Source organism: Pelobates fuscus, chromosome 10, assembly GCF_036172605.1.
Source record: "Pelobates fuscus isolate aPelFus1 chromosome 10, aPelFus1.pri, whole genome shotgun sequence".
Lineage (NCBI taxonomy): Eukaryota > Metazoa > Chordata > Amphibia > Anura > Pelobatidae > Pelobates > Pelobates fuscus.
In genome coordinates, this window is record NC_086326.1 from 140,552,748 (window position 1) to 140,579,912 (window position 27,165).

Sequence of the window (27,165 nt, forward strand, 5' to 3'; positions counted from 1 at the left end):
TGCAGGAGATCTTATCTCCCACACTATCGATTCTGACCGCTGACGGCCTCAGGGGTTACTACAGCACACTACAGGTGCGTTCAAACGTACCATCAGGACACAGAAGGCACTGTGAAGTCTTTAGCTAAACAAGAAGACGTCAAACGTGAGTACTGTGCATCAGGCAAGACTTATCTAGGAAGTCCCTCTGGTGGCCGTCTGAGTGACTGCCACTGGAGGTGTTCCTAGGCTCTAAGGTAAACACCTTCTCACAGTGTACATTAAGCTGCAGTTGTTCAGGTGACTATAGTGTCCCTTTAATGCTATTGTGTAAGTACTAGAACTTCTCCAAACAAAAAAAGAACAACCTGCTTTTGGGTTGAATAATTTTCAATATCTACCAAAACAGTGTGTGGATAGTAAATTAAACATAACTTCTATGAAAAAAATATAAAACAAAGTATTTTATCATTAGATATTAGTGTTCAATTAATTTCCAAATAATAAATCTTAAATTGGATCAAATTCAATAATCTATAGAAAAAGATTATTAGAAGTCAATCAGTGACCCAAAACAAGGGCAGCAGCTACTCCTGAATTCCTATCTGGTATGTGCACAGATGTGTATAAAGTCAATTATTTCAAATATCCTGAAGGAGGAGGTCTTGTACCCAGGAGGGAATTACAGAAAGTCTCAATCTTTGTTATGAATAGGAACCTGCAGTATGACGTGTGGCCACCAGATGGCAGAAGACTCCAATAATGTTGTAAATAGGAACCTGCAGTATGAAGTGTGGCCACCAGATGGCGGAAGACTCCAATAATGTTATAAATTGGAACCTGCAGTGTGAAGTGTGGCCACCAGATGGCAGAAGACTCCAATAATGTTATAAACTAGGAACCTGCAGTATAAAGTGTGGCCACCAGATGGCGGAAGACTCCAATAATGTTATAAATAGGAACCTGCAGTATAAAGTGTGGCCACCAGATGGCGGAAGACTCCAATAATGTTATAAATTGGAACCTGCAGTATGAAGTGTGGCCACCAAATGGCAGAAGACTCGTATAATGTTATAAACTAGGAACCTGTAGTATGAAGTGTGGCCACCAGATGGCGGAAGACTCCAATAATGTTAGAAATAGGAACCTGCAGTATGAAGTGTGGCCACCAGATGGCGGAAGACTCCAATAATGTTATAAACTAGGAACCTGCAGTATGAAGTGTGGCCACCGGATGGCGGAAGACTCCAATAATGTTATAAATAGGAACCTGCAGTATGAAGTGTTGGCCACCAGATGGCGGAAGACTCCAATAATGTTATAAATAGGAACCTGCAGTATGAAGTGTGGCCACCAGATGGCGGAAGACTCCAATAATGTTATAAATAGGAAGCTGCAGTATAAAGTGTGGCCACCAGATGGCGGAAGACTCTAATAATGTTTTAAATAGGAACCTGCAGTATGACGTGTGGCCAACAGATGGCGGAAGACTCCAATAATGTTATAAATAGGAACCTGCAGTATGAAGTGTGGCCACCAGATGGCAGAAGACTCCAATAATGTTATAAACTAGGAACCTGCAGTATGAAGTGTGGCCACCAGATGGCGGAAGACTCCAATAATGTTATAAACTAGGAACCTGCAGTATGAAGTGTGTCCACCAGATGGCGGAAAACTGCAATAATGTTATAAACTAGGAACCTGCAGTATGAAGTGTGGCCACCAGATGGCGGAAGACTCCAATAATGTTATAAATAGGAACCTGCAGTATGAAGTGTGGCCACCAGATGGCGGAAGACTCCAATAATGTTATAAACTAGGAACCTGCAGTATTAAGTGTGGCCACCAGATGGCGGAAGACTCCAATAATGTTATAAACTAGGTACCTGCAGTATGAAGTGTGGCCACCAGATGGCGGAAGACTCCAATAATGTTATAAATAGGAACCTGCAGTATGAAGTGTGGCCACCAGATGGCGGAAGACTCCAATAATGTTATAAATAGGAACCTGCAGTATGAAGTGTGGCCACTAGATGGGGGAAGACTCCAATAATAATATAAATAAGAACCTGCAGTATGAAGTGTGGCCACCAGATGGCGGAAGACTCCAATAATGTTATAAATAGGAACCTGCAGTATGACGTGTGGCCACCAGATGGCGGAAGACTCCAATAATGTTATAAATTGGAACCTGCAGTATGAAGTGTGGCCACCAGATGGCGGAAGACTCCAATGTTATAAACTAGGAACCTGCAGTATGAAGTGTGGCCACCAGATGGCGGAAGACTCTAATAATGTTATAAATAGGAACCTGCAGTATGAAGTGTGCCCACCAGATGGCGGAAGACTCCAATAATGTTATAAATAGGAACCTGCAGTAGGAAGTGTGGCCACCAGATGGCGGAAGACTCCAATAATGTTATAAATAGGAGCCTGCAGTATGAAGTGTGGCCACCAGATGGCGGAAGACTCCAATAATGTTATAAATAGGAACCTGCAGTATGAAGTGTGGCCACCAGATGGCGGAAGACTCTAATAATGTTATAAATAGGAACCTGCAGTATGAAGTGTGGCCACCAGATGGCGGAAGACTCCAATAATGTTATAAATAGGAACCTGCAGTATGACGTGTGGCCACCAGATGGCGGAAGACTCCAATAATGTTAGAAATAGGAACCTGCAGTATGAAGTGTGGCCACCAGATGGCGGAAGACTCCAATAATGTTATAAATAGGAACCTGCAGTATGAAGTGTGGCCACTAGATGGGGGAAGACTCCAATAATAATATAAATAAGAACCTGCAGTATGAAGTGTGGCCACCAGATGGCGGAAGACTCCAATAATGTTATAAATTGGAACCTGCAGTATGAAGTGTGGCCACCAGATGGCGGAAGACTCCAATGTTATAAACTAGGAACCTGCAGTATGAAGTGTGGCCACCAGATGGCGGAAGACTCTAATAATGTTATAAATAGGAACCTGCAGTATGAAGTGTGCCCACCAGATGGCGGAAGACTCCAATAATGTTATAAATAGGAACCTGCAGTAGGAAGTGTGGCCACCAGATGGCGGAAGACTCCAATAATGTTATAAATAGGAGCCTGCAGTATGAAGTGTGGCCACCAGATGGCGGAAGACTCCAATAATGTTATAAATAGGAACCTGCAGTATGAAGTGTGGCCACCAGATGGCGGAAGACTCTAATAATGTTATAAATAGGAACCTGCAGTATGAAGTGTGGCCACCAGATGGCGGAAGACTCCAATAATGTTATAAATAGGAACCTGCAGTATGACGTGTGGCCACCAGATGGCGGAAGACTCCAATAATGTTATAAATAGGAACCTGCAGTATGAAGTGTGGCCACCAGATGGCGGAAGACTCCAATAATGTTATAAATAGGAACCTGCAGTATGAAGTGTGGCCACCAGATGGCGGAAGACTCCAATAATGTTATAAATAGGAACCTGCATTATGAGAGGCGTGGCTGTTAGTTGCTATGGAGCTCTGCTCACTCTGATAGCCCTAGCCTGGTTACAGGTAGGTGTTGCCATGGTAACTGCTAGGAGCTGTCAGTCTGAGTGAGATTGAATCCTGGGATAATAATGGAGTTATTCCATGTGGTAGCACTATGTCTGTATTCTCAGCTGGTTCCCAGCCCGATCTCAGTTATCTGATAACAGCACAAAATCTGTATTGGAGTTGTTTGAGGGATGTTTGCCCGAAACAGACATGGCCGCGGACTCCTCACAGAGCTCACCCAGCAGCCAATCAGCTTTCCGATCCCTCCCTGGTGCGTCTGACGTCACCACAGAGCGTTTAATGAAGGGGCGGGGCTATGCGTGCTGCGGAGCCGGGGGCACAGAGTTAATGGCGGAGATATTTGGGGAGGAGGAGCCTAGCGATATGTAAATTAATCCCTTATTGGACCTATCGGAGGAACGGCGTCACACAGCCTGGAAAACTACTGCGCATGCGCGGGAATACCGGAAGGCTATGTGTTACCATAGAGAGGAGTGAGCGGATAGACAGGCCCAGTGACCGCTGGCGGCCATATTTGATTTCGGCAAATCTCCCCGAATCTCCCCATTGTTCCTGAATCTCGGGCGGACTGAGCTCTGAGAGCGAGGGGGGAGCTGGAGTAGTGCAGACAGTGCGGGGAGTCTGGAGGGCAGGAGGTGAGAGACGGGGATATGATTATTATTATAATATGAGAGAGGGGGGGTGTGATTATTATTATAATATGAGAGAGGGGGGATGTGATTATTATAATATGAGAGAGAGGGGGGATGTGATTATTATTATAATATGAGAGAGAGGGGGTATGTGATTATTATAATATGAGAGAGAGGGGGGATGTGATTATTATTATAATATGAGAGAGGGGGGTATGTGATTATTATTATAATATGAGAGAGAGGGGGGATGTGATTATTATTATAATATGAGAGAGAGGGGGGATGTGATTATTATTATTATAATATGAGAGAGGGGGGTATGTGATTATTATTATAATATGAGAGAGGGGGGTATGTGATTATTATTATAATATGAGAGAGGGGGGTATGTGATTATTATTATAATATGAGAGAGGGGGGTATGTGATCATTATTATAATATGAGAGGGGGGGTATGTGATTATTATTATAATATGAGAGAGAGGGGGTATGTGATTATTATTATAATATGAGGGGGGGGTATGTGATTATTATTATAATATGAGAGAGGGGTGTATGTGATCATTATTATAATACTAGAAAAGCTACAATTTCTGGGGAAATTGTGAAGTGTTCTTGCCTCCACCAGTAGTCTACAACTGGAGTGGGCGGAGTAACGGTTATTATTTATTTATATAGCACATTTAATTGCAACGTTGTTGCACAGTTACATTAAAACATACAGTTATAAAAACATTAGCAGGTGCAAATGGCCCTGTCTATGACATCACTTGCTGCTGCAGCCTTGCACAGGTCAGAGTATTTTTGCGGTTGCCATCTTCAAACGGTCGTATTTTAAAATTCCTACTGTGAAGAGCTTTATATTGTGAGAATCACAAGACCCAGACCTACATTTTGATGTATAGTATGTCTCTGAGATATTAACAAGGAAGGCACAGTCGCAGTTTAGAAATTGCCCTTCAAATGTGAGCTTTGCAGAGTGGAGTTTCAATGAATGTCAATGGACTGCGTGAGTTGCAAACAAATGGTCATATTGCGAAAACAATCAGGACTATGGCTTAGCCGTGGACATTTTTAGTGGACGTTTTGATATAAGATTTGTGTAGGTGGGCTTGAAAATGAGGGAGTAGTGGCAGTTTAGAAATCATGTCCTGATTTTTCAGCTTTTGACAGCTCCCACTCTAGCTTTGCCATTCATTCCTATGGGACAAATTTCGCCAGAAGAACGACGATATTCCGTGAACCATTCGGCGAAACGTTCCACAAAGTAATAGCAATCCGATCGGGAACAATCTGCACGTTTTGGTATATTTTTGTCTATGTAGTGTAAAAACTGTGGGAGGAGTTAGGGTGGCAAATTTGGCTATAATAAGAATAATAAGAATAATAATAATAATAATAATATATATGTGAGATAACATTAAGTGGTCTTGCTATGCAAGAACACTTAATGAGAGAGGGGGGTATGTGATCATTATTATAATATGAGAGAGAGGGGGTATGTGATCATTATTATAATATGAGAGAGGGGTGTATGTGATCATTATTATAATATGAGAGAGGGGGGTATGTGATCATTATTATAATATGAGAGAGAGGGGGTATGTGATCATTATTATAATATGAGAGAGGGGGTATGTGATCATTATTATAATATGAGAGAGGGGGGTATGTGATCATTATTATAATATGAGAGGGGGGGTATGTGATTATTATAATATGAGAGAGAGGGGGACGTGGTCATTATTATAATATGAGAGAGAGGGGGAAGTGGTCATTATTATAATATGAGAGAGGGGGTATGTGATCATTATTATAATATGAGAGAGAGGGGGATGTGGTCATTATTATAATATGAGAGAGAGGGGGATGTGGTCATTATTATAATATGAGAGAGAGGGGCACGTGGTCATTATTATAATATGAGAGGGGGGGTATGTGATCATTATTATAATATGAGAGAAAGGGGGACGTGGTCATTATTATAATATGAGAGAGAGGGGGATGTGGTCATTATTATAATATGAGAGAGAGGGGCACGTGGTCATTATTATAATATGAGAGGGGGGGTATGTGATCATTATTATAATATGAGAGAAAGGGGGACGTGGTCATTATTATAATATGAGAGAGAGGGGGAAGTGGTCATTATTATAATATGAGAGAGGGGGTATGTGATCATTATTATAATATGAGAGAGAGGGGGATGTGGTCATTATTATAATATGAGAGAGGGGGGCACGTTGTCATTATTATAATATGAGAGAGGGGGGGTATGTGATCATTATTATAATATGAGAGAGAGGGGGACGTGGTCATTATTATAATATGAGAGAGGGGGGGACGTGATTATTATAATATGAGAGAGAGGGGGACGTGATCATTATTATAATATGAGAGAGAGAAGGGGGTACAGTCAGGTCCATACATTTTGGGACATCGACACAATTGTAATCTTTTTAGCTCTATACACCACCAAAATGGATTTGAAATGAAATAAACAAGATGTGCTTTAACTGCAGACTTTCAGCTTTAATTTGAGGGTATTTACATCCAAAATAGGTGAACGGTGTAGGAATTACAACAGTTTGTATATGTGCCTCCCACTTTTCATTGGACCAAATGGGACAATTGGCTGCTCAGCTGTTCCATGGCCGTGTGTGTGTTATACCCTCATTATCCCATTTACAAGGAGCAGATAAAAGGTCCAGAGTTAATTTCAAGTGTGCTATTTGCATTTGGAATCTGTTGCTGTCCACTCTCAATATGAGATCCAAAGAGCTGTCACTATCCGTGAAGCAAGCCATCATTATGCTGAAAAAACAAAACAAACCCAGCAGAGAGATGGCAAAAACATTAGGTGTGGCCAAATCAACTGTTTGGAAAATCCTTAAAAAGAAAGAATGCACCGGTGAGCTCAGCAACACCAAAAGACCCGGGAAGACCACGGAAAACAACTGTGGTGGATGACTGAAGAATTCTGTACCTGGTGAAGAAAACACCCTTCACAACAGTTGGCCAGATCAAGAACACTCTCCAGGATGTAGGTGTATGTGTGTCAAAGTCAACAATCAAGAGAAGACTTCACCAGAGTGAATACAGAGGGTTCACCACAAGATGTAAACCATTGGTGAGCCTCAAAAACAGGAAGGCCAGATTAGAGTTTGCCAAACAACATCTAAAAAAGCCTTCACAGTTCTGGAGCAACATCTTATGGACAGATGAGACCAAGATTAACTTGTACCAGAGTGATGGGAAGAGAAGAGTATGGAGAAGGAAAGGAAGTGCTCGTGATCCAAAGCATACCACCTCATCAGTGAAGCGTGGTGGTAGTGTCATGGCGTGGGCATGTATGGCTGCCAATGGAACTGGTTCTCTTGTATTTATTGATGATGTGACTGCTGATAAAAGCAGCAGGATGAATTCTGAAGTGTTTCGGGCAATATTATCTGCTCATATTCAGACAAATGCTTCAGAACTCATTGGACGGCGCTTCACAGTGCAGATGGACAATGACCCGAAGCATACTGCAAAATCAACCAAAGAGTTTTTTAAGGGAAAGAAGTGGAATGGTATGCAATGGCCAAGTCAATCACCTGACCTGAATCCGATTGAGCATGCATTTCACTTGATGAAGACAAAACTGAAGGGAAAATGCCCCAAGAACAAGCAGGAACTGAAGACCGTTACAGTAGAGGCCTGGCAGAGCATCACCAGGGATGAAACCCAGCGTCTGGTGATGTCTATGCGTTCCAGACTTCAGGCTGTAATTGACTGCAAAGGATTTGCAACCATGTATTAAAAAGTGAAAGTTTGATTTATGACTGTTGCTCTGTCCCATTACTTTTGGTCCCTTAAAAAGTGGGAGGCACATATACAAACTGTTGTAATTCCTACACCGTTCACCTGATTTGGATGTAGATACCCTCAAATTAAAGCTGAAAGTCTGCAGTTAAAGCACATCTTGGTTGTTTAATTTCAAACCTTTTGTGTTGGTGTTTAGAGCCAAAAAGATTAGAATTGTGTCAATGTCACAATATTTATGGACCTGACTGTATGTTAGCATTATTATGATATGAGAGAGTGGGATATGTTAGCATTATTATATGAGAGAGAGGGGGGGTATGTTTTCATTATTATATGAGAGAAGCGGGTATGTTCTCATTATTATGATATGAGGGGGGTATGTCATAATTATGATATGAGAGAGGGGGGGGTATGTCATCATTATTATGATATGAGATGGGGATGTAATCATTATTTTGATATGAGAGAGTGGGATATGTTATCATTATTATATGAGAGGGGGGTATGTGATTATTATAATATGAGAGGGGGGGGTATGTTATTATTATAATATGAGAGGGGGGTATGTTATCATCATTATTATGATATGAGTGGGGGGGGGGGGTTATGTTATCATTATTAGGATGTGAGATGGGGGTATGTTATCACTGATATGAGCTGCAGTAATGCTGGATCTAAATACATAGGAAACACACATTACTTACACTTTATGGATAAACCAGATTTTCCCACCAGGTGATGCCGGGAGTCTGTCCTGAACGTGCTGTATAGGAGGATCCCATGGTTTTCCCCTCTGTCCTCAGTCTTGTTAAATCCCCACCCCGTGAGGCTCCTAGAGGTGGATCTGATAGCCTCATCCTCCTGCTTTTCAGGCAGAACATGGTGTCAGGGAATAGAGCTGCTGGAAGGATGTCACTTCCCCTTCTTTGCTATGACAGTCCCATAAATGTAATATGTAAAACCGGTTATAGGGATTATTGCCGCAAAAGGTCTTGGAAGCAATACTTGGATTAAAAGGCAGATTTACTCTGATACTTTTGGAGCAGTAGGGGACGCACATTTATAGAGGGTACATTTTTCATGAGGCTGCCACTTATCTCCATGCACACATGTTTTTGTATGTTGATTATAATGACACCTTTTTGAGGCAGCCATTCCTCTCTCCAGATCCAAGGTACCACAAACAGATCATTATGTAGCTAATTTATAATATTTTCCTAGTAGTGAGAGTGCGGGGCGGAGGGTGGTGTTGAATGTAAGCTTGTGTGCTTTGACTACCTGTGTAAAATGTTGCCATACTTGGGGGTCTCTTCACTAAATCATAATTTGTTTTCAATTTTTAAAATCTTAAAGAGATTTGATCTGAAAATGGCTTAACTGAATGGCCAGTTGCTACAAAATGGTTTTCTGGCTGTAAAATAAGTGCAAGCAACTTTACTGACTACAGAGGCAGCGTGTCCATAAGATTGCAATGCTTTCTGCTGCTCTAATCTGCAGTCCTGAGCCACCGATAATGAGACCAGGCTTCTTTGCTAATTTAAAGGAACACTGCACATCAAATATTATAAAAAAAAAATATATCTATATATCAATGCTTAGTACATATACTGCAATGATTACATGTATGCGTTTATTTGTGCATGTAGTCATTGGGAGTGTATGCAAAAAGAGCTTGCAAAAGCTGTAGTTCTTCCGCTTGCTCCCATTCTTGCTCAGAAGGCCGGTCTCTTTATATAACTCTTCTGATGCCTCTGATGTCTCTGTACTCGTGTAACGGAGTTCAGGAAAACTGTTGGTCTGAGAAGAGGTCAGTATGGACCAATGGGAGAGAAGGCAGTAAAGCTCAAGTAGAGTGTGCCTGCCACTACCGTTACTTCAGGGGAACCAACAGGAGGAGGAAGAAAATCTCCCTCGCTGATTGAATGTAACCCTTGGACTGATTTGGAATGTATTTCTGATGTACTGCTCAGCACACAAATCAGGACCTCTCTCATATCTTTTAGTGCTTGCCCTGCCCCACTTCTCATGTGTGACTCAAAAGGTGCAGCTCCCCTGGTCTGATTCTGCTGAATGGAGCATTTTCAGCTGAATGTTTTGCAAATTATTGATATAGCATTCGCCTGTGTTTCAATAGACCCCCTTCATCTTAAAGGAACACTATAGCGTTAGGAATACAAATCCCTATTTCTAATGCTATAGTGCTCCTGTCCCTACTTGTATTCTGGTCCCCCCCCCCCCCCCACCCCCACCCCACCCATGTGCAATGAAATATATAAATACTCGCCTTCTCCCAGCAGCGAGGCTTTTTTGGCACTCGTCTCTCTGCCTCCCACAACATCACAGAGGACACATGGGCATCTCCGCTGATGTCCAATCCAATGCTCCTCATATAGCAGGGGACCTAATGAGCATGCGGGGTGATTGCCAAAGGTGCATTCAAACTTTCCCATTGTAAAGCATTGATTCGGTGCTATGGGGGCGTCCGTGTCATGTAAGAGAGTTTCTCAGTCAGATTTAACCGTGTAATGTAATGAGTTAAAATGACAGGGGAACTGCACCTAGACCACTTTATTTCCATCAAGGGGTCTGTGTGACTATAGTGTCCTTTAACATCAGTGCTGCTCCCACCAACCACATTTCTTACTTTTTCCCCACGCCTTCCAATTTTGTAAATGTCACTCTTTTTGGTGGATTGCTCAGACATTCCATTACACAATTAATCTATCAGCCTTCCAGCCACCATTTTGTTTCTAGTGTGTGTGTGTGTGTGTGTGTGTGTGTGTGTATATCTATATATATATATATATATATATATATATATCTATATATCTATAACAAACTATAGACAGACAGCACTCCAAGGACTTGTTAGTAAGATGAAAAAAGTATCAACTTAGCTTTTATTCAGCAGTGTGCCATAATGAAACAACGTTTTAGTTCCCGGTCGGAACTTTCGTCAGGATATATATATATATATATATAAAATATATATATATTTTTTTGTCTTCAAACTCTCACTCTTTACAGGGTGCTATGACATCCCCTAAAGGCAAGTTAACCCTGCAAAGAATACATTGCCGTTCCTGCATAATGGCAGTGTTTTCAGCTGCAGGGTTAAAGGCAAACTATTTTTATAGCGGGGAGACCTAATGCGCATGCGTGGCAATGACCACTCTCACACTAGGGTTTCCCTGTAGGAAATATACAATATATACAATTCTTTCCTATGTGGGTTCGGGTGACTATGGAAGTCCGATAGGCGACCAAAAGTTGCCACTAAAAGTGGAGTTAACCCTGAAAGGTAATTATAAAAAAAACTGCAATGTTTTATAAGAGCAAAATCTGAGTGGTAAACTGCGCCACAGAAGAATTGAAAGCAGTTAAAATATGGAAATGGTATATACATACAGGATATTCCAACAATATGATGGTGTATATAAACCTTAAGGAAATAAAATATAAAACAATGATAGTGCAATATGTCAATTAAATGGCTTATAAATAAAATATACAGAGAACCAGTAAAAAGGCTAACTCACACTTTGCAGAGCTACTGAGAGCTCTGCCGTATAGTGCCTGGACAGTATAATCCCTGTCTTGGGATATAAGGATAATGGTGGGCTGTAATATCCAAAGCTCCACAGCCGTGTGTATATATATATATATATATATATAAACAAGAGCACAAATAAAATCCAATGGTGTAGTATGTACTATAAAATAATGGTATATAGAAAAGTAAGTATCCTACTTACGATTTCCACAGCAATAACTTGCTCTTGTGGTGAAAGCTTATGGTGGTATAATCCCCACCAAGGTATATGGGCAGGATCCAAAGTGCACCAGGAACAAAAAGTAAACCAAAGAGAGGAATAGGAAAAAACTGCAACTTTATTAATAAAAATAGTGTAATAAAATCTATATATAAAAGTCCAGCATCCAGTCTCTCGCTCTACTTAACGCGTTTCGCCCGGTTGGGGCTTCTTCAGAAGTATCCTTTTTCTGATCTAATCAATATATAGATTTTATTACAACTTTTTTTTTTTTTATTAATATTGGAATATCCTGTATGTATGTATATACCATTTCCATATTTTAACTACTTTCAAATCTTCTGTGGCGCGGCTTACCACTCTGCTTTTGCACTTTTTGGTTATTAGCAGATATTGGGAAGTCCTGCTGGTTCACTGCTGCCGTATAGTCAGTTACTTTAGCGAGCGCCTATACCTGCCTTTTCAATGTTTTATAAGGGAACTGGGACAGTGCACTCAGACCACTTCAATGTCCCTGTAAACCAGGGGTACATTGAGATGAAAAGGTCTTGATGCCTAGTGTTCCTTTACCTAAATACACATAATATAAAAACTCACTGTTTAGTAGATATTCTTCCAATAAAAACATGTATATCTAAAACCGCTTGAACTTCAGTTCTTCCCCAGCCCAGACATTCTGTGACTGTACATTCACAGACTTCCCAATGCAGCTCAAAGAGAAGCCTTTGCAAGATTGGTGCTCTGGGCAATTACTGCCTCTTGAGTTTAGCTCCACTGAGCTAACCAAACCAGGAAGTAACAGGACCGATTATTTGACAGCCAACGAGGTGTAAGAAGGTTAATTTATAAAAAAAAATGCCAATTTCTGTCGACACCTGCATCTTCTATAAAATGGAAAAAAAGACACACTCTTTAAATATAAAGCACTTTATCCACCCAATGTTTTGGTCACAGGTTAAAACAATTAACAACAATCTAAGCCCCATTTCATGTTATTGTCTTTTAAAGTAGTAAGATATGAATTTCCCCATTTAACCTCTCTTGCAGTATATAGAATTGTGAAGAAGCAGTTTATGAAATTGTAACACCAAGCAGCAGTCGGCCAGGATCCAGAGCCCCAGTACGGTGCCCCCACCTCACTCACTGATACAGGAGAAAACTAATGAGAAGATACTGGAACTGACCAATCAGATCATCCAGCTGCTGACTGGAGAGGTGAGGCTGCTGGGAATGGGATAATATACAGTAAATCCAAGGGATGTGTCTGGATGGTGACTGTATCATTGTGTGTGTCAGGTTCCTATAAGGTGTGAGGATGCCATTGTCTATTTCTTCATGGAGGAGTGGGAGTATCTAGAAGGACACCAGGACATTTATACGGACATGATGATGGAGGATCACAATACCTTAAGCAGACAAGGTGAGAGTATTTTTGTGTAAAATTAGGGTGCTTTAACCTAGACATGATTTGATTGTATAATCAAAAACTCTGAATCTCAAGTCTCCACAACTTGCAGTTTAGTGAATAAATACCAATGTCTTCCTTTGCAAATATTGAACATTTTTAGCACAGATTAAGTACTGCAAAAAAACCAAAACACACAAAATGAAAAGGAAAAAATGCACGTTTCTTCGATTTCTATTCTCAACCCAGTGAATTCCACTTGGTTAATATATAAACTGGTTCTATTGCACCTTATTACTACAACACACTTTTTTCAGATATAATTGGTTTTAATTTGTACGCCAAGGATAAAGTGCTTCTGGAGACAAATATTGCAAAATATTTTATTTCCAGATTCTAGAAATATGTTGTATGTGTGTATTTTTGTTTGTTCTTTCTGGTTTTTGTTCTTTTGTTGCCTTTCTCCATCCTTAAAGGGATTCTATAGTGCCCCCCACACACTCGGTGCAGAAGGGGTTAAAAACCCTTCAGTCACCTACCTGAACTCAGCTCCAATGTACCTCCGCGCTGGGTCAGAGTCCACCCATGCCAGTCATCATCGCAATTTTTATAAATGATCTTGAAGACAGCATTGAAAGTCATGTTTCAGTGTTTGCAGATGACACAAAACTTTGTAAAATAATACAATGTGAGCAAGATATTACTTTGCTGCAGAAGGATTTAGACTGGAGGACTGGGCACTCAAATGGCAGATGAAATTTAATGTTGAAAAATGCAAAGTTATGCACTTCGGCGTAAAGAATACACAAGCAACATATACCCTTAATGGAAGTGAATTAGGGATAACAACACACGAAAAGGACTTGGGAATTGTTATAGACAACAAACTATGCAACAATGTGCAATGTCAATCAGCAGTGGCCAAGGCCAGTAAGGTATTGTCATGCATAAAAAAGGGCATTAATTCTCGGGCCGAGAATATCATTTTGCCTCTCTATAAATCACTGGTAAGACCAGATATTGAATATGCTGTGCAATTTTGGGCACCTGTTCTAAAGAAGGATATCATGGCACTAGAAAAAGTGCAGAGGCGGGCTACAAAATTAATAAAAGGAATGGAACATATCAGCTATGAAGAAAGGTTAACAAATTTAAACCTATTTAGTTTAGAAAAACGTCGCCTGAGAGGGGATATGATAACATTATACAAATATATTCGAGGCCAATACAAACCATTGTGTGGAAATCTATTCACAAACAGGACTTTACATAGGACACGAGGCCATGCGTTTAGACTGGAAGAAAGAAGATTTCGTCTAAGGCAAAGGAAAGTTTTTTTTTACTGTAAGAACAATCAGGATGTGGAATTCTCTGCCTGAAGAAGTGGTTTTATCAGAGTCCATACAGATGTTCAAACAGCTACTAGATGCATACTTGCAAAGACAGAATATTCAAGGATATAATCTTTCAATGTAGGGTAATAACTGCTTGATTCAAGGATAAATCTGACTGCCATTCTGGGGTCAAGAAGGAATTTTTTGTCCTAGCTTGTTGCAAAATTGTGCTTCAAACTGGGTTTTTTTTTGTTTTTGTTTTTGCCTTTTGGATCAACAGCAAAAAACAGGTGTGAGGAAGGCTGAACTTGATGGACGCAAGTCTCTTTTCAGCTATCTAACTATGTAACTATGCCAGTCCATGAACGCAATCATTGTGGTGAACTCTGGTGGATACCACTGTTAACTGATGGAGACTTTAGTGAGGCAGGTAGAAGGGGGAAGCTGGAGTGGCAAGGTTGTCTGCAGTGTAGAAAGTGCAGTGAGCAGTGATGTGATACTGAAATAATGACTCTGGGAAATGTATTCTGCTTAGACTTGAACCAGTCTACAGTACTACAAGAAAGTAGTAAAAACATGGGCGGAAATTACAGGTCTACCTTCACAGGAGCTTCTAGACAGACATAATAATAAAAGATATTTAAAAAGTGTTTTGTTAAGATAATAACCCATGCACTATAATGCAAAAAAAAGTTGGCTATTTTGAAACCTGGCTGCTCTTTGCCTTAACGGACCACTATAGGCACCCAGACCACTTCAGCTTAATGATAGTGGTCTGGGTGCCAGGTCCACGTAGGATTAACCCTTTCTGCTGTAAACATAGCAGTTTCAGAGGAACTGCTATGTTTATAATAGGGTTAATCTAGCCCTCAAAGCCTCTAGTGGCTGTCTCATTGACAGGCACTTCTCACTGTGATAAGACGCCAGCGTCCATAGGAAAGCATTGAGAATGCTTTCCTATGAGACTGGATGAATGCGTGCGGCTCTTGCCACGCATGCGCATTCAGCCGATGACTGGGAAAGGAGGTGAGTCTCCAGCACCGAGGGAGCCCGGCGCTGGAGAAAGGTACGTTTTTAACCCCTTCCTCTCCATCCAGCCTGGCAGGAGTGGGACCCCGAGGAGTGGCACTGTCACGCTGCACTTACCTTTCTCCTATTGTTTCCTCTTAGCTTCTTCTCTCAGAATCTGTTCTTTTCTTTATTTTGGATCTAGTTTTCTTTAAAAAAAACACAAAGTAGTGACTACTTTGTTATATATTTTTCCTACGCTTGACTTTCTTTGACCAGAGGAGGAGCTTAAGTTTGCTCCATTTCCTGTGTCAAAGAAAGTACTCACCTATCTCCATGACACAGGACATGGAGCGGACCTTTCGTTTAATAATACTCCAAATCCTCCTGACTTTTATTTTATTTAAATAAATCAATATATAGGGGTTACCCCCCATCTAGGAGGATTGTTGAAATTGGCACTGACATACATGCATAGAAGAGACAACTAGTCCGAGTGAAGCTCTGGAGATAATGTGACCATTAAAGATCTCCGAGCTATCCTTCAGTTAAACATTTCGTACATACTTGCCATTCTAGTGTCATACAATGCTATTTACTAAAGTGATTATTCAAAGTGAAAAAGTCAAGGCTAGATTAGCCTAATTGAAAGTATAACTGACTTAAGAGAATGTTTCTACTTATTTTGACCTTAAATTTGAAATTCTACATGAATTCTTACCTTGGTAAATAACCCATATATTGTTTTCCTTTTTTTTTCTTCTTTTCAATTCTTTATTTTTAGTCACTCAGCATGTTATACAGACATATTTTTTGTGGGCAATTGCCCTCAAAGTTTACATACTGTTTTACGGACATAGTTAGAGGCTTCTGTACATCCGCATGCAGTGATATTTTTTTTTTTTTTTTTTAAATGTTAGTCAACAGGTATAAGACAATGAGATATATGTTCTATTGTTTTCTTTTATAGCTATAGATATACTGTTAATTTTCTTTCCATCTCTCCTTACCTCTGTATAGATGGATCCCAGGAAAGGTTTACAGATGAAGATTTTCGTCCCCGGGTTAATTCACCAAAATGTGTCTTAGAAAACAGAACTAACTTCAAAAATAACCAGGAAACAAAATATGTTGTGAAAAATAACTCACAGAATGGACAGATGAAATATGTAATGAATAAAGGAGTGGAATTGGACTCCCATGAAAATGTAAATATGACAAACACTAATATCTATATGCAGATAGAATATACATCTACATCTGGGGCCGGGAAACTTGATTCACACATGGAAGAAAACCTCCTAGCCCCTCATACTTCTGTAAAGACAGACAATACAAAGGCTGAATATAAATGTGTTCATGTTAAAGGGGAAGCTGCTTCCTATGGAGAAATTAATCTCACCGGTGTTTATACATCCACGGGAGCTACACAGGCCGAAGACACCTGTCTTATTAAGGAGGAATTGACCTCATTGGAAGAAGGAAATATTATAGACAATTATACACCTGAAGAAGAGACAGAATACACATTTGATATAAAGAAGGAATCAGACTCAGAGGATCTCACAGATACGGACAGCTATACAACCACAAAACAGGCACAGATAGAATATACATCTACTGACGGTGCGGAGACTCAAGACTTGTATGAGGAAGAAAACCTATCAAAGGTTTATACATCCCCAGAAAATGCACACATACAATCTATATCTAATTGTACTAGAAATAAATACGTCTTGAGTGACGGCAGTATTTCGGACATAAATATTTATACACTCACAGAACATGAACTGATAAAATCTACATCTTCTCAGGTTAAGGCGGAACCAGTTTCCTGTGAGGGACACCTAACGATCAGTAATATAACCACATTAAATACATCTGCCCATATTAAGGAGGAACCAGTTTCATGTGAAGCAAATTTTGTCAACATTATACCCACACAATGTACACCTTTTCAGATTAAAGAGGAACCAGTTTCATGTGAGGGACATCTAACGATCAGTAATATAACCACATTAAATACATCTGCCCATATTAAGGAAGAACCAGTTTCATGTGAAGTATCTTTCACTAAGATGAATACAACCAAAGAACCCACATCGACTCAGATTAAGGAGGAAATATCTTCTTTTAAAGAATGTAATCTCAAAGCCAGTGGCATTCTGGCTCGTGACAAACATGCAGGAGTCAACAGATACAACAAAAGTAACAAAAATGTTTCAATAACAGAAGATGATGAGCATGGCAACAATATCATTAACTTGGCAGCTTTTGTAAATGCACAAAAACCACATAGTTTATTGAAAATGTTTAACTGTTCTGCGTGTCAGAAATGTTTTTCTTGTGTCTCTGATTTTGTAAAACATCTGAACAATCATAAATTAAAAAAGCTGCCATGTACCTATTGTAATAAACTGTTCACTTGTAATTCCAACCTTCTTAGGCATATGACAATCCACACAGGAGAGAAACAGTTTTCATGCAGTGAATGTGGAAAACGTTTTGCTCAAAACTCATGTCTTGTTAGACATAAATCTATTCACACACAAGCAAAGCCATTTTCGTGTTCCAAATGTGATAAATGTTTTTCCCAACGTTCCCATCTGGCCGAGCATGAGCGGATCCACACAGGAGAGAAGCCATTTTCATGTTTTGAATGTGGAAAATGTTTCACCAGTAGGTCAACTCTATTTACACACAGGAGGGTTCATACAGGAGAGAAACCATTCTCATGTTCTGCGTGTGAGAAATCTTTTTCTAGAAGTTCCAGTCTTGCTGAACATCAGAGGATTCATGCTGGAGATAAACCTTTTTCCTGTACTGTATGTGGGAAATGTTATTCTCATAAGTCAGACCTAGTCATACATAATAGGAGTCACACAGGAGAGAAACCATTCTCGTGTTCTGAATGTGGAAAATGTTTCAGCTACCGCTCACATCTAAAGACACATCAGAATAGTCACAGTAATACAAGTGCATCATAATGTTTTGTATTTTCAAAGTGTTTTACTGATAAATAAATAACTGACTTTGCTTACTAGAAAGGAATAATTTTCATTCTTTAGATAAATTATTCGCTCATCTGATTTGAAAGATATTTCGAATTTTACCAGCAATACAATAGTTTTTACTGTGGGAATAATTCAAAAGGAAATTGCAAATTTTAAAGGTACACCCCAGCCCCTTAATTTAATTAGAATTTTGTTTTGGTTTTTATGATGAAAGAAGGTTCAGGGTACTGGCATACTTTGAACCATTAAGCTGTTTAACTCAAATCTTTCAGTTGACACACAAATACTCTGTCCATGAACTTGCTATCTATCCTTACTGCATATTAGTAGCTACCCACTGAGAAAAGAGTGAAATTGTTATGTATTAATTTTCACTTTCTTTCCTGAATGAGGAGCTACTAATAGGCTGAGAGCATAAGCTGGACCCATTCTAAAGCTTCCTGATTGAAGCCTCTGACATTAAGTGGATGTTCGGGGGCAAAGCACTCAGGCACCTGCTTGAAGACTTTTGGGTTAAATCAGGTAAGCCGATGCCAGGGACCTCCTTGCATCCCAACAAGTTCATTCCAATAAAGTTGTTCTGATGGCCGGAATGGCTCTTTGAGACAAAGTGCCTAACGGTAATATGAGCTCTATTTTTACCTATGTTTTGCAATTCCCTTCCCAATCTTCTACAATTACCTGTTTAGTGAATAAACCTTAATGTATTTTTATCTGTTTTTGGCTTTTTATATGAAACTCCAGGCTGAATTAGAATCCTGTTAATTAATATATCATGTGACACCTGTGATGTCATGTCCATGCATACATGGTGTCCATGATGTCACAGGTTTTTGTAGTATTTATCCAGTGGAGAGCATTAAGGCAGTCAGAAGTGCCAGCTATTCTGGTACAGCTGTGCAAGATATGTCCTTGTACATCTGTACCAGGAAAGCTTGCATTGAAGAAGGTGATAAAACAAGAATTCATTTTGCAAAATTAATACTTGAAAAATAGTTTTAATTGTGCATTATCCTATATCCCTATGCACAATTTAATAACTGGGCAGTAAAACAATTTTGGTTTGCGGGTAGTTTATGGTTATTGGAGAAATCTAAATTCTTCTTGAGAAGTTTTACTAATCGTATGTATCACATGGGATCATTGGGACGGAGCTCCTGACTGGCATAGTTGCTTCCTGGAGCTTTCTCGTGTTATGAAAGTACAGCAGCTTTTAAAAGGTATTTTTTTAAAAACAAAAATAAAAAAAATCTAAATTTCTTTAATATATTATAATATTATTATATAATGCATTAGAAAAGGGGTTCCCCTTTCAGCCTAAAGTGTCCATAGAGTAGTTAAATGAGAACCTGGTAATTAAAAAATAAAATAAATAAACGGTTAGAAAAAGGTCGGATAATAAAGGAAAACTAAGCATAATAACCAACCCATTGTAATTGGTATGGTAGCAGGCTAATAAGAGTCCCGAGACTTTCTGCCAAACCATTTTTGAGCAGGTGTCAAAAACCAAGAGTCCATCAATCTTGTGGTCAAGCCCCTCAGTTGCTACAAGTTTGTTTATTAGCAATGATGATTTTGTCCAAATTGGGACACCATTGATTGGCTGAGACAGTCAACTGGCATAGTCAGTCAATGAATTGTGTCAAAATTTGCACAACATTTATATTACTAATGTGTACAAGTAACTTCTATAATACCAGTATGGGTAGTGAGACACTGGGCCACAGGCACCTGAGGTCCCCTTCATTTGTGTCACAGCACCTAAAAATAGATTAAAGAAACAGATGATTCCCCAGTAAGCAGCTAACACCATAACCACAAAAGGCTGTAATGGTTATGGGAATTTTAGGAATGTGGAATTTAGATTACCCAACACCCAGTACATGTAGTTCCAGGCACCTGACAGCCATTTTTTTTTAGCCCTACTGCGGGTAAGGATCAGGACTGCTATAGGGAGGACAGGGCTGAAGCACGGAGTGTGAGGTCTGCAACCCCAGCAGGTGCGAACCTCCGTAAATCGCTCCCTCACAGTCAAGCACTATAGTGCGCAGTTGAGATTCCCAGTGCACACTCAGACTCACTGAGTGCATGGACTGTGAGGGAACGATTACAGAGGTCTGCAGTGGCTGAAGGCTCAGACCACAAACTTACCCACTAGCCTCAGAATCAGCCTTTGCATCAGAAAAGCTAAACATGAAGGGTAGGGGCCAAAACAAAGTACTACACACTACATACAACCAGTACAGACCATATACAGGGGTTGGACAGAGGGTGAGACCCTAAACTGCAAATGTTAGCAAATTAAATCCGAAATGGCAAAACCAAAGCAAAAATAGCCAGTTGTAACTATAGCCGAGTTGTAGAATTGTTTTGATCACTTTTTATTTGCCTCTTTACCATCTGAATTTAACGTTCAGTAAATAACCCTGCCATAATCCAGGTCTAAGCAGGTAAACTTTCTGATTTGAAATTATTTTGTGGCAGGACAAGTAGATTTTTTTTTTTTAAAGAATTTCCACACCTGTATTTAAAGGGTTCCTTTTAATAGGCACAGAATGACAAAATGCCTGTTTTGTACCAAGTACCGTATATACTCGAGTATAAGCCGACCCGAATATAAGCCGAGGCCCCTAATTTTTCCCCAAAAAACTGGGAAAACTTATTGACTCGAGTATAAGACTAGGGTGGGAAATGCAGCAGCTACTGGTAAATTTCTAAATAAAATTAGATCCTAAAAAAAATATATTAATTGAATATTTATTTACAGTGTGTGTATAATGAATACAGTGTGTGCGTATGAGTGCAGCGTGTGTGTGTATGAGTGCAGCGTGTGTGTGTATGAGTGCAACGTGTGTGTGTATGAGTGCAGCGTGTGTATGAGTGCAGTGTGTGTGTGTATGAATGCAGTGTGTGTGTATGAGTGCAGTGTGTGTGTATGAGTGCAGTGTGTGTATGAATGCAGTGTGTGCAGGGCCGGTGCAAGGATATTTCCCCCCCCCCATATGTCCTGACCTCCCCTCCTCCTCCCTCAGTGGTCCTTACCTCCCCACCCCCGTGTTCCTTCACCCCCCTCCCCCAGTGGTCCTGACTCACCCCTCCCCTAGTGGTCCTTACTTCCCCCTCCCCTCCCCTAGTGGTCCTTACTTCCCCCTCCCCTCCCCTAGTGGTCCTTATCCCCCCCTCCCTCCCCTAGTGGTCCTTATCCCCCCCCCTCCCTCCCATAGTGGTCCTTATCCCCCCCCCTCCCTCCCATAGTGGTCCTTATCCCCCTCCCTCCCATAGTGGTCCTTATCCCCCCCCTCCCTTCCTCCCATAGTGGTCCTTATCCCCCCCTCCCTCCCATAGTGTTCCTTTTCTCCCCCCCTCCCTCCCATAGTGGTCCTTATCCCACCCCCTCCCTCCCATAGTGGTCCTTATCCCCCCCTCCCTTCCATAGTGGTATAGTGGTCCTTATCCCCCCCCTCCCTCCCATAGTGGTCCTTATCCCCCCCCTCCCTCCCATAGTGGTCCTTATCCCCCCCTCCCTCCCATAGTGGTCCTTATCCCCCCCTTCCCTCCCATAGTGGTCCTTATCCCCCCCCTCCCTCCCATAGTGGTCCTTATCCCCCCCCTGCCTCCCATAGTGGTCCTTATCCCCCCCTCCCTCCCATAGCGGTCCTTATACCCCCCTCCCTCCCATAGTGGTCCTTATCCCACCCCCTCCCTCCAATAGCGGTCCTTATAACCCCCCTCCCTCCCATAGCGGTCCTTATAACCCCCCTCCCTCCCATAGTGGTCCTTATCCCACCCCCTCCCTCCCATAGTGGTCCTTATACCCCCTTTTTTTTTTTTTTATTATTATTATTATTTTTTTTTTATTATTTCTTATTTTATTTATTTTTCGTCCCCCCTCCCTGCTTGATACATGGCAGGGAGGGGGGCTCTCCTTCCCTGGTGGTCCAGTGGCAGTTCAGTGGGGGGGAGAGGGGGGCTGGCAGAGCTGTACTTACCTTTCCTGTAGCTCCTGTCAGCTCTCTCCTCCTCTGCGCCGTCCGTGCAGCTCCTTCTATCAGCTCACACTGTAAGTCTCGCGAGAGCCGCGGCTCTCGCGAGACTTACACTGGGAGCTGACCGAGGTGCTGAACGGACGGCGCAGAGGAGGAGAGAGCTGACAGGAGCTGCAGGAAAGGTAAGTACAGCTCTGCCAGCCCCCCTCTCCCCCTGTCTGTATTATGGCAATGCAAATTGCCATAATACAGACTCTGACTCGAGTATAAGCCGAGTTGGGGTTTTTCAGCCCAAAAAATGGGCTGAAAAACTCGGCTTATACTCGAGTATATACGGTATATACTACTTATTAGTAAGCAGCTTGGTGAGTGTGAAATACATCATGCATAACATTATTGGGAGTCTTTTTTTGTCTGATGACATATTAAAGGGACACTATTGGCACCCAGACCACTTAATCTCAATGTGCCTCCATTGGTATCCCTGCAGGTGAAAACAATGCCGTTCTGCAGGAACAGCAACATTTCCATTGCAGAGGTTACATGCCTCCAGTGGTTGACATTCAGACAGCTACTAGGGCCTCCACGGAAATAGCGTAATAGAGAGTGAATCTCATAGATACCATCTGATTGGCGCAGCGGTTTGTTGCGTATGCACTCTAGCCTCCCAATGCATTCCTATGAAAAAGCGTTGGATTGGCTGAGATAGTTGATCTTAATGATCTCAGCCAAGAAGGTGGGACAGCAGCATGGAGACCAACACTGCGAGGGAGAAAAGGTAATATACCTTTTTTACTCCCTACAGGTGGGCGCTATAGCGTTTAGAATACACTCCCATCGGGGGCGTGGCTAGCAGCCGAGCAAGATGGAAGCATAATCCACAGCTCCGGCTCCAGAGCTATTAATCCATCGCCATCCTGGTGTACAGAACACAGAAAAAGACACTACAACGGAGATGTCTCAACACAAGAACAAAAAGAATGCCTCGAAGGCAAAAAAAATAAACTTTACGCAGAAAACGGAATCTGACCTTGCAGACCAACCGGCCTCTGAAAAAGATTGAGACAGCATGGAGGGGACAGAGGGACCGCAGCGCAAAGTGGAATCACCGGGGAGACTCACAACGAGGTTCCTTACAAAAGCTCTAGATGATCTCTCCAGGAAACTAATCGCCTCATGGCAGACCTCCATGGAATTCCTTCACAGGGACGTGAAGGAATTAGGCCAACGCACAGCCCACACTGAATCCAAAATGGAGGAATTCACCTCTGCGCATAATGACCTGGCAAGCCATGTGGAAGAACTAGAAACCAAACTGGAACACACCGAAACTAAGCTCGCAGACCTGGAAGACCGGGCAAGACACAATAATATCCGCATCAGAGGGGTGCCTGAAACTGTCCCATTGACAGAGCTACAGACCTATATCAGAGGCCTCCTCCACGCCCACGCACCTGAAATTCCCGCCGACATGCTGCTAGTGGACCACGTGCACCGGGTCCCACGGCCCAGACATCTGCCAGACACAACTCCTAGAGATATCCTACTACGGGCACACTATTAACATATCAAGGAACAAATCCTCAGAGCCAGCAGGAACAAAGCTAAACCGCCAGATGACTACCCAAGTGTACAGCTCTTCACAGACCTCTCTGCAGCGACACTCTGCAGGCGAAGGGACCTTGCACCGATTGTGGAAATCCTGAGATCAAACGGCATACGATACCGCTGGGGGATCCCTACCAAAATGCTGGTTAACAAAGAAGGAAAAATTATACCCTTACTCACCGCTGAAGAAGGTCTCCGCAAGCTGAGATCCTGGGGCCTGGAAAACCTACCAGATGAACAAGCAGCCATCTAACATCTGAGAATTCAGTCCTACCATAAATTCACTAAATGTACCCAATTCCCAGCAGACATCCAGGGGGAAGTGACAGCTAGGCCACGTTACCTACTAAGGAATATAAGGAAGGGTTCAAACGATCAATTAGAAGAAGAATCACAGCTAAAACATATTGAAACTTAAAAAAAAATGCTCACAAACATATGAAAAGAGAGAAAGCTAGGAGCAGGGACTAATTGCATAGACTATTGATAATACTTGCATGTAATTATTGAGGAGCAGCACAGGATTTGCACCCACTAGACTCTTCGAGTCACATTTTCCAGGAATACGAACAGGTGTGATGCAATAAAATCTCCCAGGAGTACTGGCACAACCTGTTAAGAGTAACACTGTGGCGAAAGGGACCTTGCCACTGTTTTTTGGAGGGAACTGATTGCCAGCCTCATGCCTTGGGACTATGGCCCCGGGGAGATTGGGCACTTTAAAAACAGCATTTGGGGCTTTTGGACTTCTATTGGACTGTGTATGGCCCTTGTTAATCTTAAACCCCATGGCGATATTATTCTGTTCGTGGTATCTGAGTGCTGTTCGGATATATTGAGCGCTCAGATCCAAGCTATCTGGGGATAGGTTGAATGTGGGGGCTCTGTTCAGTATAATAGGAATTATGTAATTTTTATGTGTTTTTACTGTTGTTGTAAATGGAGATATTTTCTGTATGCTGGAGATAATTGGCTTACCACACCCAAGCCATGCTTGCAGTTGGTCAAAAAGGGATTTCCAACTAACTTTTGAACCATTGGACCAATTTGTATGATTTTGACATATGTTTGTATTTGGAGTATGCTGATTCTGAAAATGTAAGTGAATGTGATGTATACTTTTAAAGTTATGAATATTGTGTAAAATTGTGTATTTTCCTGCCTGTGATAATTATGTTAGCCCATTGTGTTCAGTAATTATATCACAGGCAGAGGGGAGGATTTTGTGTGTAATTGCTGGGAGTGTCTGAGTCTATCGTACGTATTGATTGGTTGTTCTGCAAAACCCTGTGGGCGGTACTATGTGTGTAAAATGTGCATAAAAGCAGAGCGTTTAAGCTTCAGTTCTACTTCACCCTCAATTTGGAGTTCCGTCTCTTATTGGGGGAATCTGCTACAAGGGATTGCTATGCTTTGCATATTCCCTTGCTATAATCACTCCTAAGCTCTTTTTTTTGTAAATTCTTTATTTTTGTTATGCATTGATTACACATCTGCTCTTGCTATGCCCCAACAGCGTAACAAGGAGTTTGGTATACAGGCAATGCAAAGTATAAGGCATATATGATAGTCGTGCACATTTTTTAAATTTATCAATAAGGTAACAGGCTGGTCGTCCATGTCCTGATATAACGTTACGTGTGGTGGGTTGTGTTGCCTAAGTGGGTCGGTTGGACATGTGAGTGGTTCCATACAAGTATTGTTTCAAGCTGGCATTTCAAGTATAAGATCAAAACAGTAAAATTAAACACTAAACAAGAAAAGTCACGAGTAAACAGTTAGCTATACATAAAGGCACATTGTTTGTTGGGTTAGTTGGCAGTGCGGTGTGATGTAGGTGGGCTATAAGGTGTCTGGATGCATGTCATGTCTACCTGTGTAGTTGTGTATAGGTCTTCAGGTCATGTGGATGTGTATTAGGTGTTGGTCTGCAGTCGGTCTGGGCAGGTCAGGTAGGCATTGAGTCCCGCAAAGTAACTTAGCCCACACCAACGGTTGTTATAAGAGTGTCCTCCGTGGCAGCCCTGAAGTGCGCTGGGTCGGTCAGGTGCTGCAACAGTTGTCCCAGATTGCCATGTGAGCAAAGTTCACAAGGGTTGGCGATTGTGTTCAGGCAACATGAGGCAACATTCTTGCTCCTGTCATGCTGCAGGATCGATACCTCACTGTCCTGCGTCCGCTGGAGACCAATGTTAATCCAAGCTGGTGTCTCTCATCTTGATCCCGTTTCATTAGGGGGGTTGCACAGCGACGTTTAGGCAGGGTTTCCCGCCCCAGGACTGTATTAGAGCCGGTGCCATCTTGCCACGAGACTGGGAACCGGTATGGGCCAGGGTCGTCCCTTTCGGGATAGTGCGGGGAGTCTTGCTGATCGATGCCGGTCGTCGTTTTGTCGCTCTCCGCTGGTGTGGCCGGCACCCATGGGGTATGCCCCCTGCTGCTCTCAGCCTGGGAGGGCCTTTAGTGTGGGAGTTAGTAGCGTGGGAGTTAGTAGCGCGGGACTTCTTTGTGCCCTGAGGTGGAGTCCCGGAACCTTGAACCTTGTCCTGGGTGGAAGGTTTGCGGTGGCTCATCGCTGGTTGTAGATGCAGTGCCAGCTTGGCCCAGAAGCGGTCAAAGATTTCTTCGATGGAGTCTTTAGCATGGCCACTGGGGCCTGATGGTGTGTGTTGGTGCCGTCGCGCGTCTCTTGTGGTTGGATCAGGCTTTTCCGCCATGTTGGAGGCCCCTGCTCCCATGCTGCTCGAAGGAATCGCCAAATCTGTTGTGTGATATGGAGGGTGGGGTACCTCTTTTGGCGGGGACCGGGATATCCCCCACCGGTCCACAGGGGGGGGGGAGCATTACTCGCTTATGTGAGGGTTTCAGTGTCAGGTGGGAAGGCGGCCGTCCTTCCCCCTCGCCTCTCCCAGTAGGCCCAAACTGGCTGCTGCGGTTCCCGGACAGACCGGGTGTCGAGTAAGGCGTTTCCGGGTCCATAAAAGAGCTTGTTTTAAGAGCTTGTTCCTGCTTAGCTCTGAAAGAAGAGAGGTTCAGCCTGTGGTGGTTGTGGTGTCTGCCAGAGTGCTTGGA

The 27,165-nt window shown here is 42.0% G+C and overlaps 2 protein-coding genes across 2 annotated transcripts in view; both read left to right on the plus strand.

The window, feature by feature from the left end:
- LOC134574817 (oocyte zinc finger protein XlCOF7.1-like) overlaps positions 1–18,532 on the plus strand; it is a 36,455-nt gene extending 17,923 nt beyond the window's left edge. The window contains exons 5-7 of the mRNA XM_063433882.1: positions 12,834–12,953; positions 13,035–13,158; positions 16,506–18,532. Of these exons, the coding sequence (XP_063289952.1) occupies positions 12,834–12,953; positions 13,035–13,158; positions 16,506–18,472 (2,211 nt within the window). The 3' untranslated portion in view covers positions 18,473–18,532. The remainder of the gene's footprint in view (positions 1–12,833; positions 12,954–13,034; positions 13,159–16,505) is intronic.
- The window catches only part of LOC134574538 (oocyte zinc finger protein XlCOF22-like), a 42,392-nt gene continuing 28,012 nt past the window's right edge, over positions 12,786–27,165 (plus strand). The window contains exon 1 of the mRNA XM_063433655.1: positions 12,786–12,953. The gene's annotated coding sequence lies outside the window, so the exon portion shown is untranslated. The remainder of the gene's footprint in view (positions 12,954–27,165) is intronic.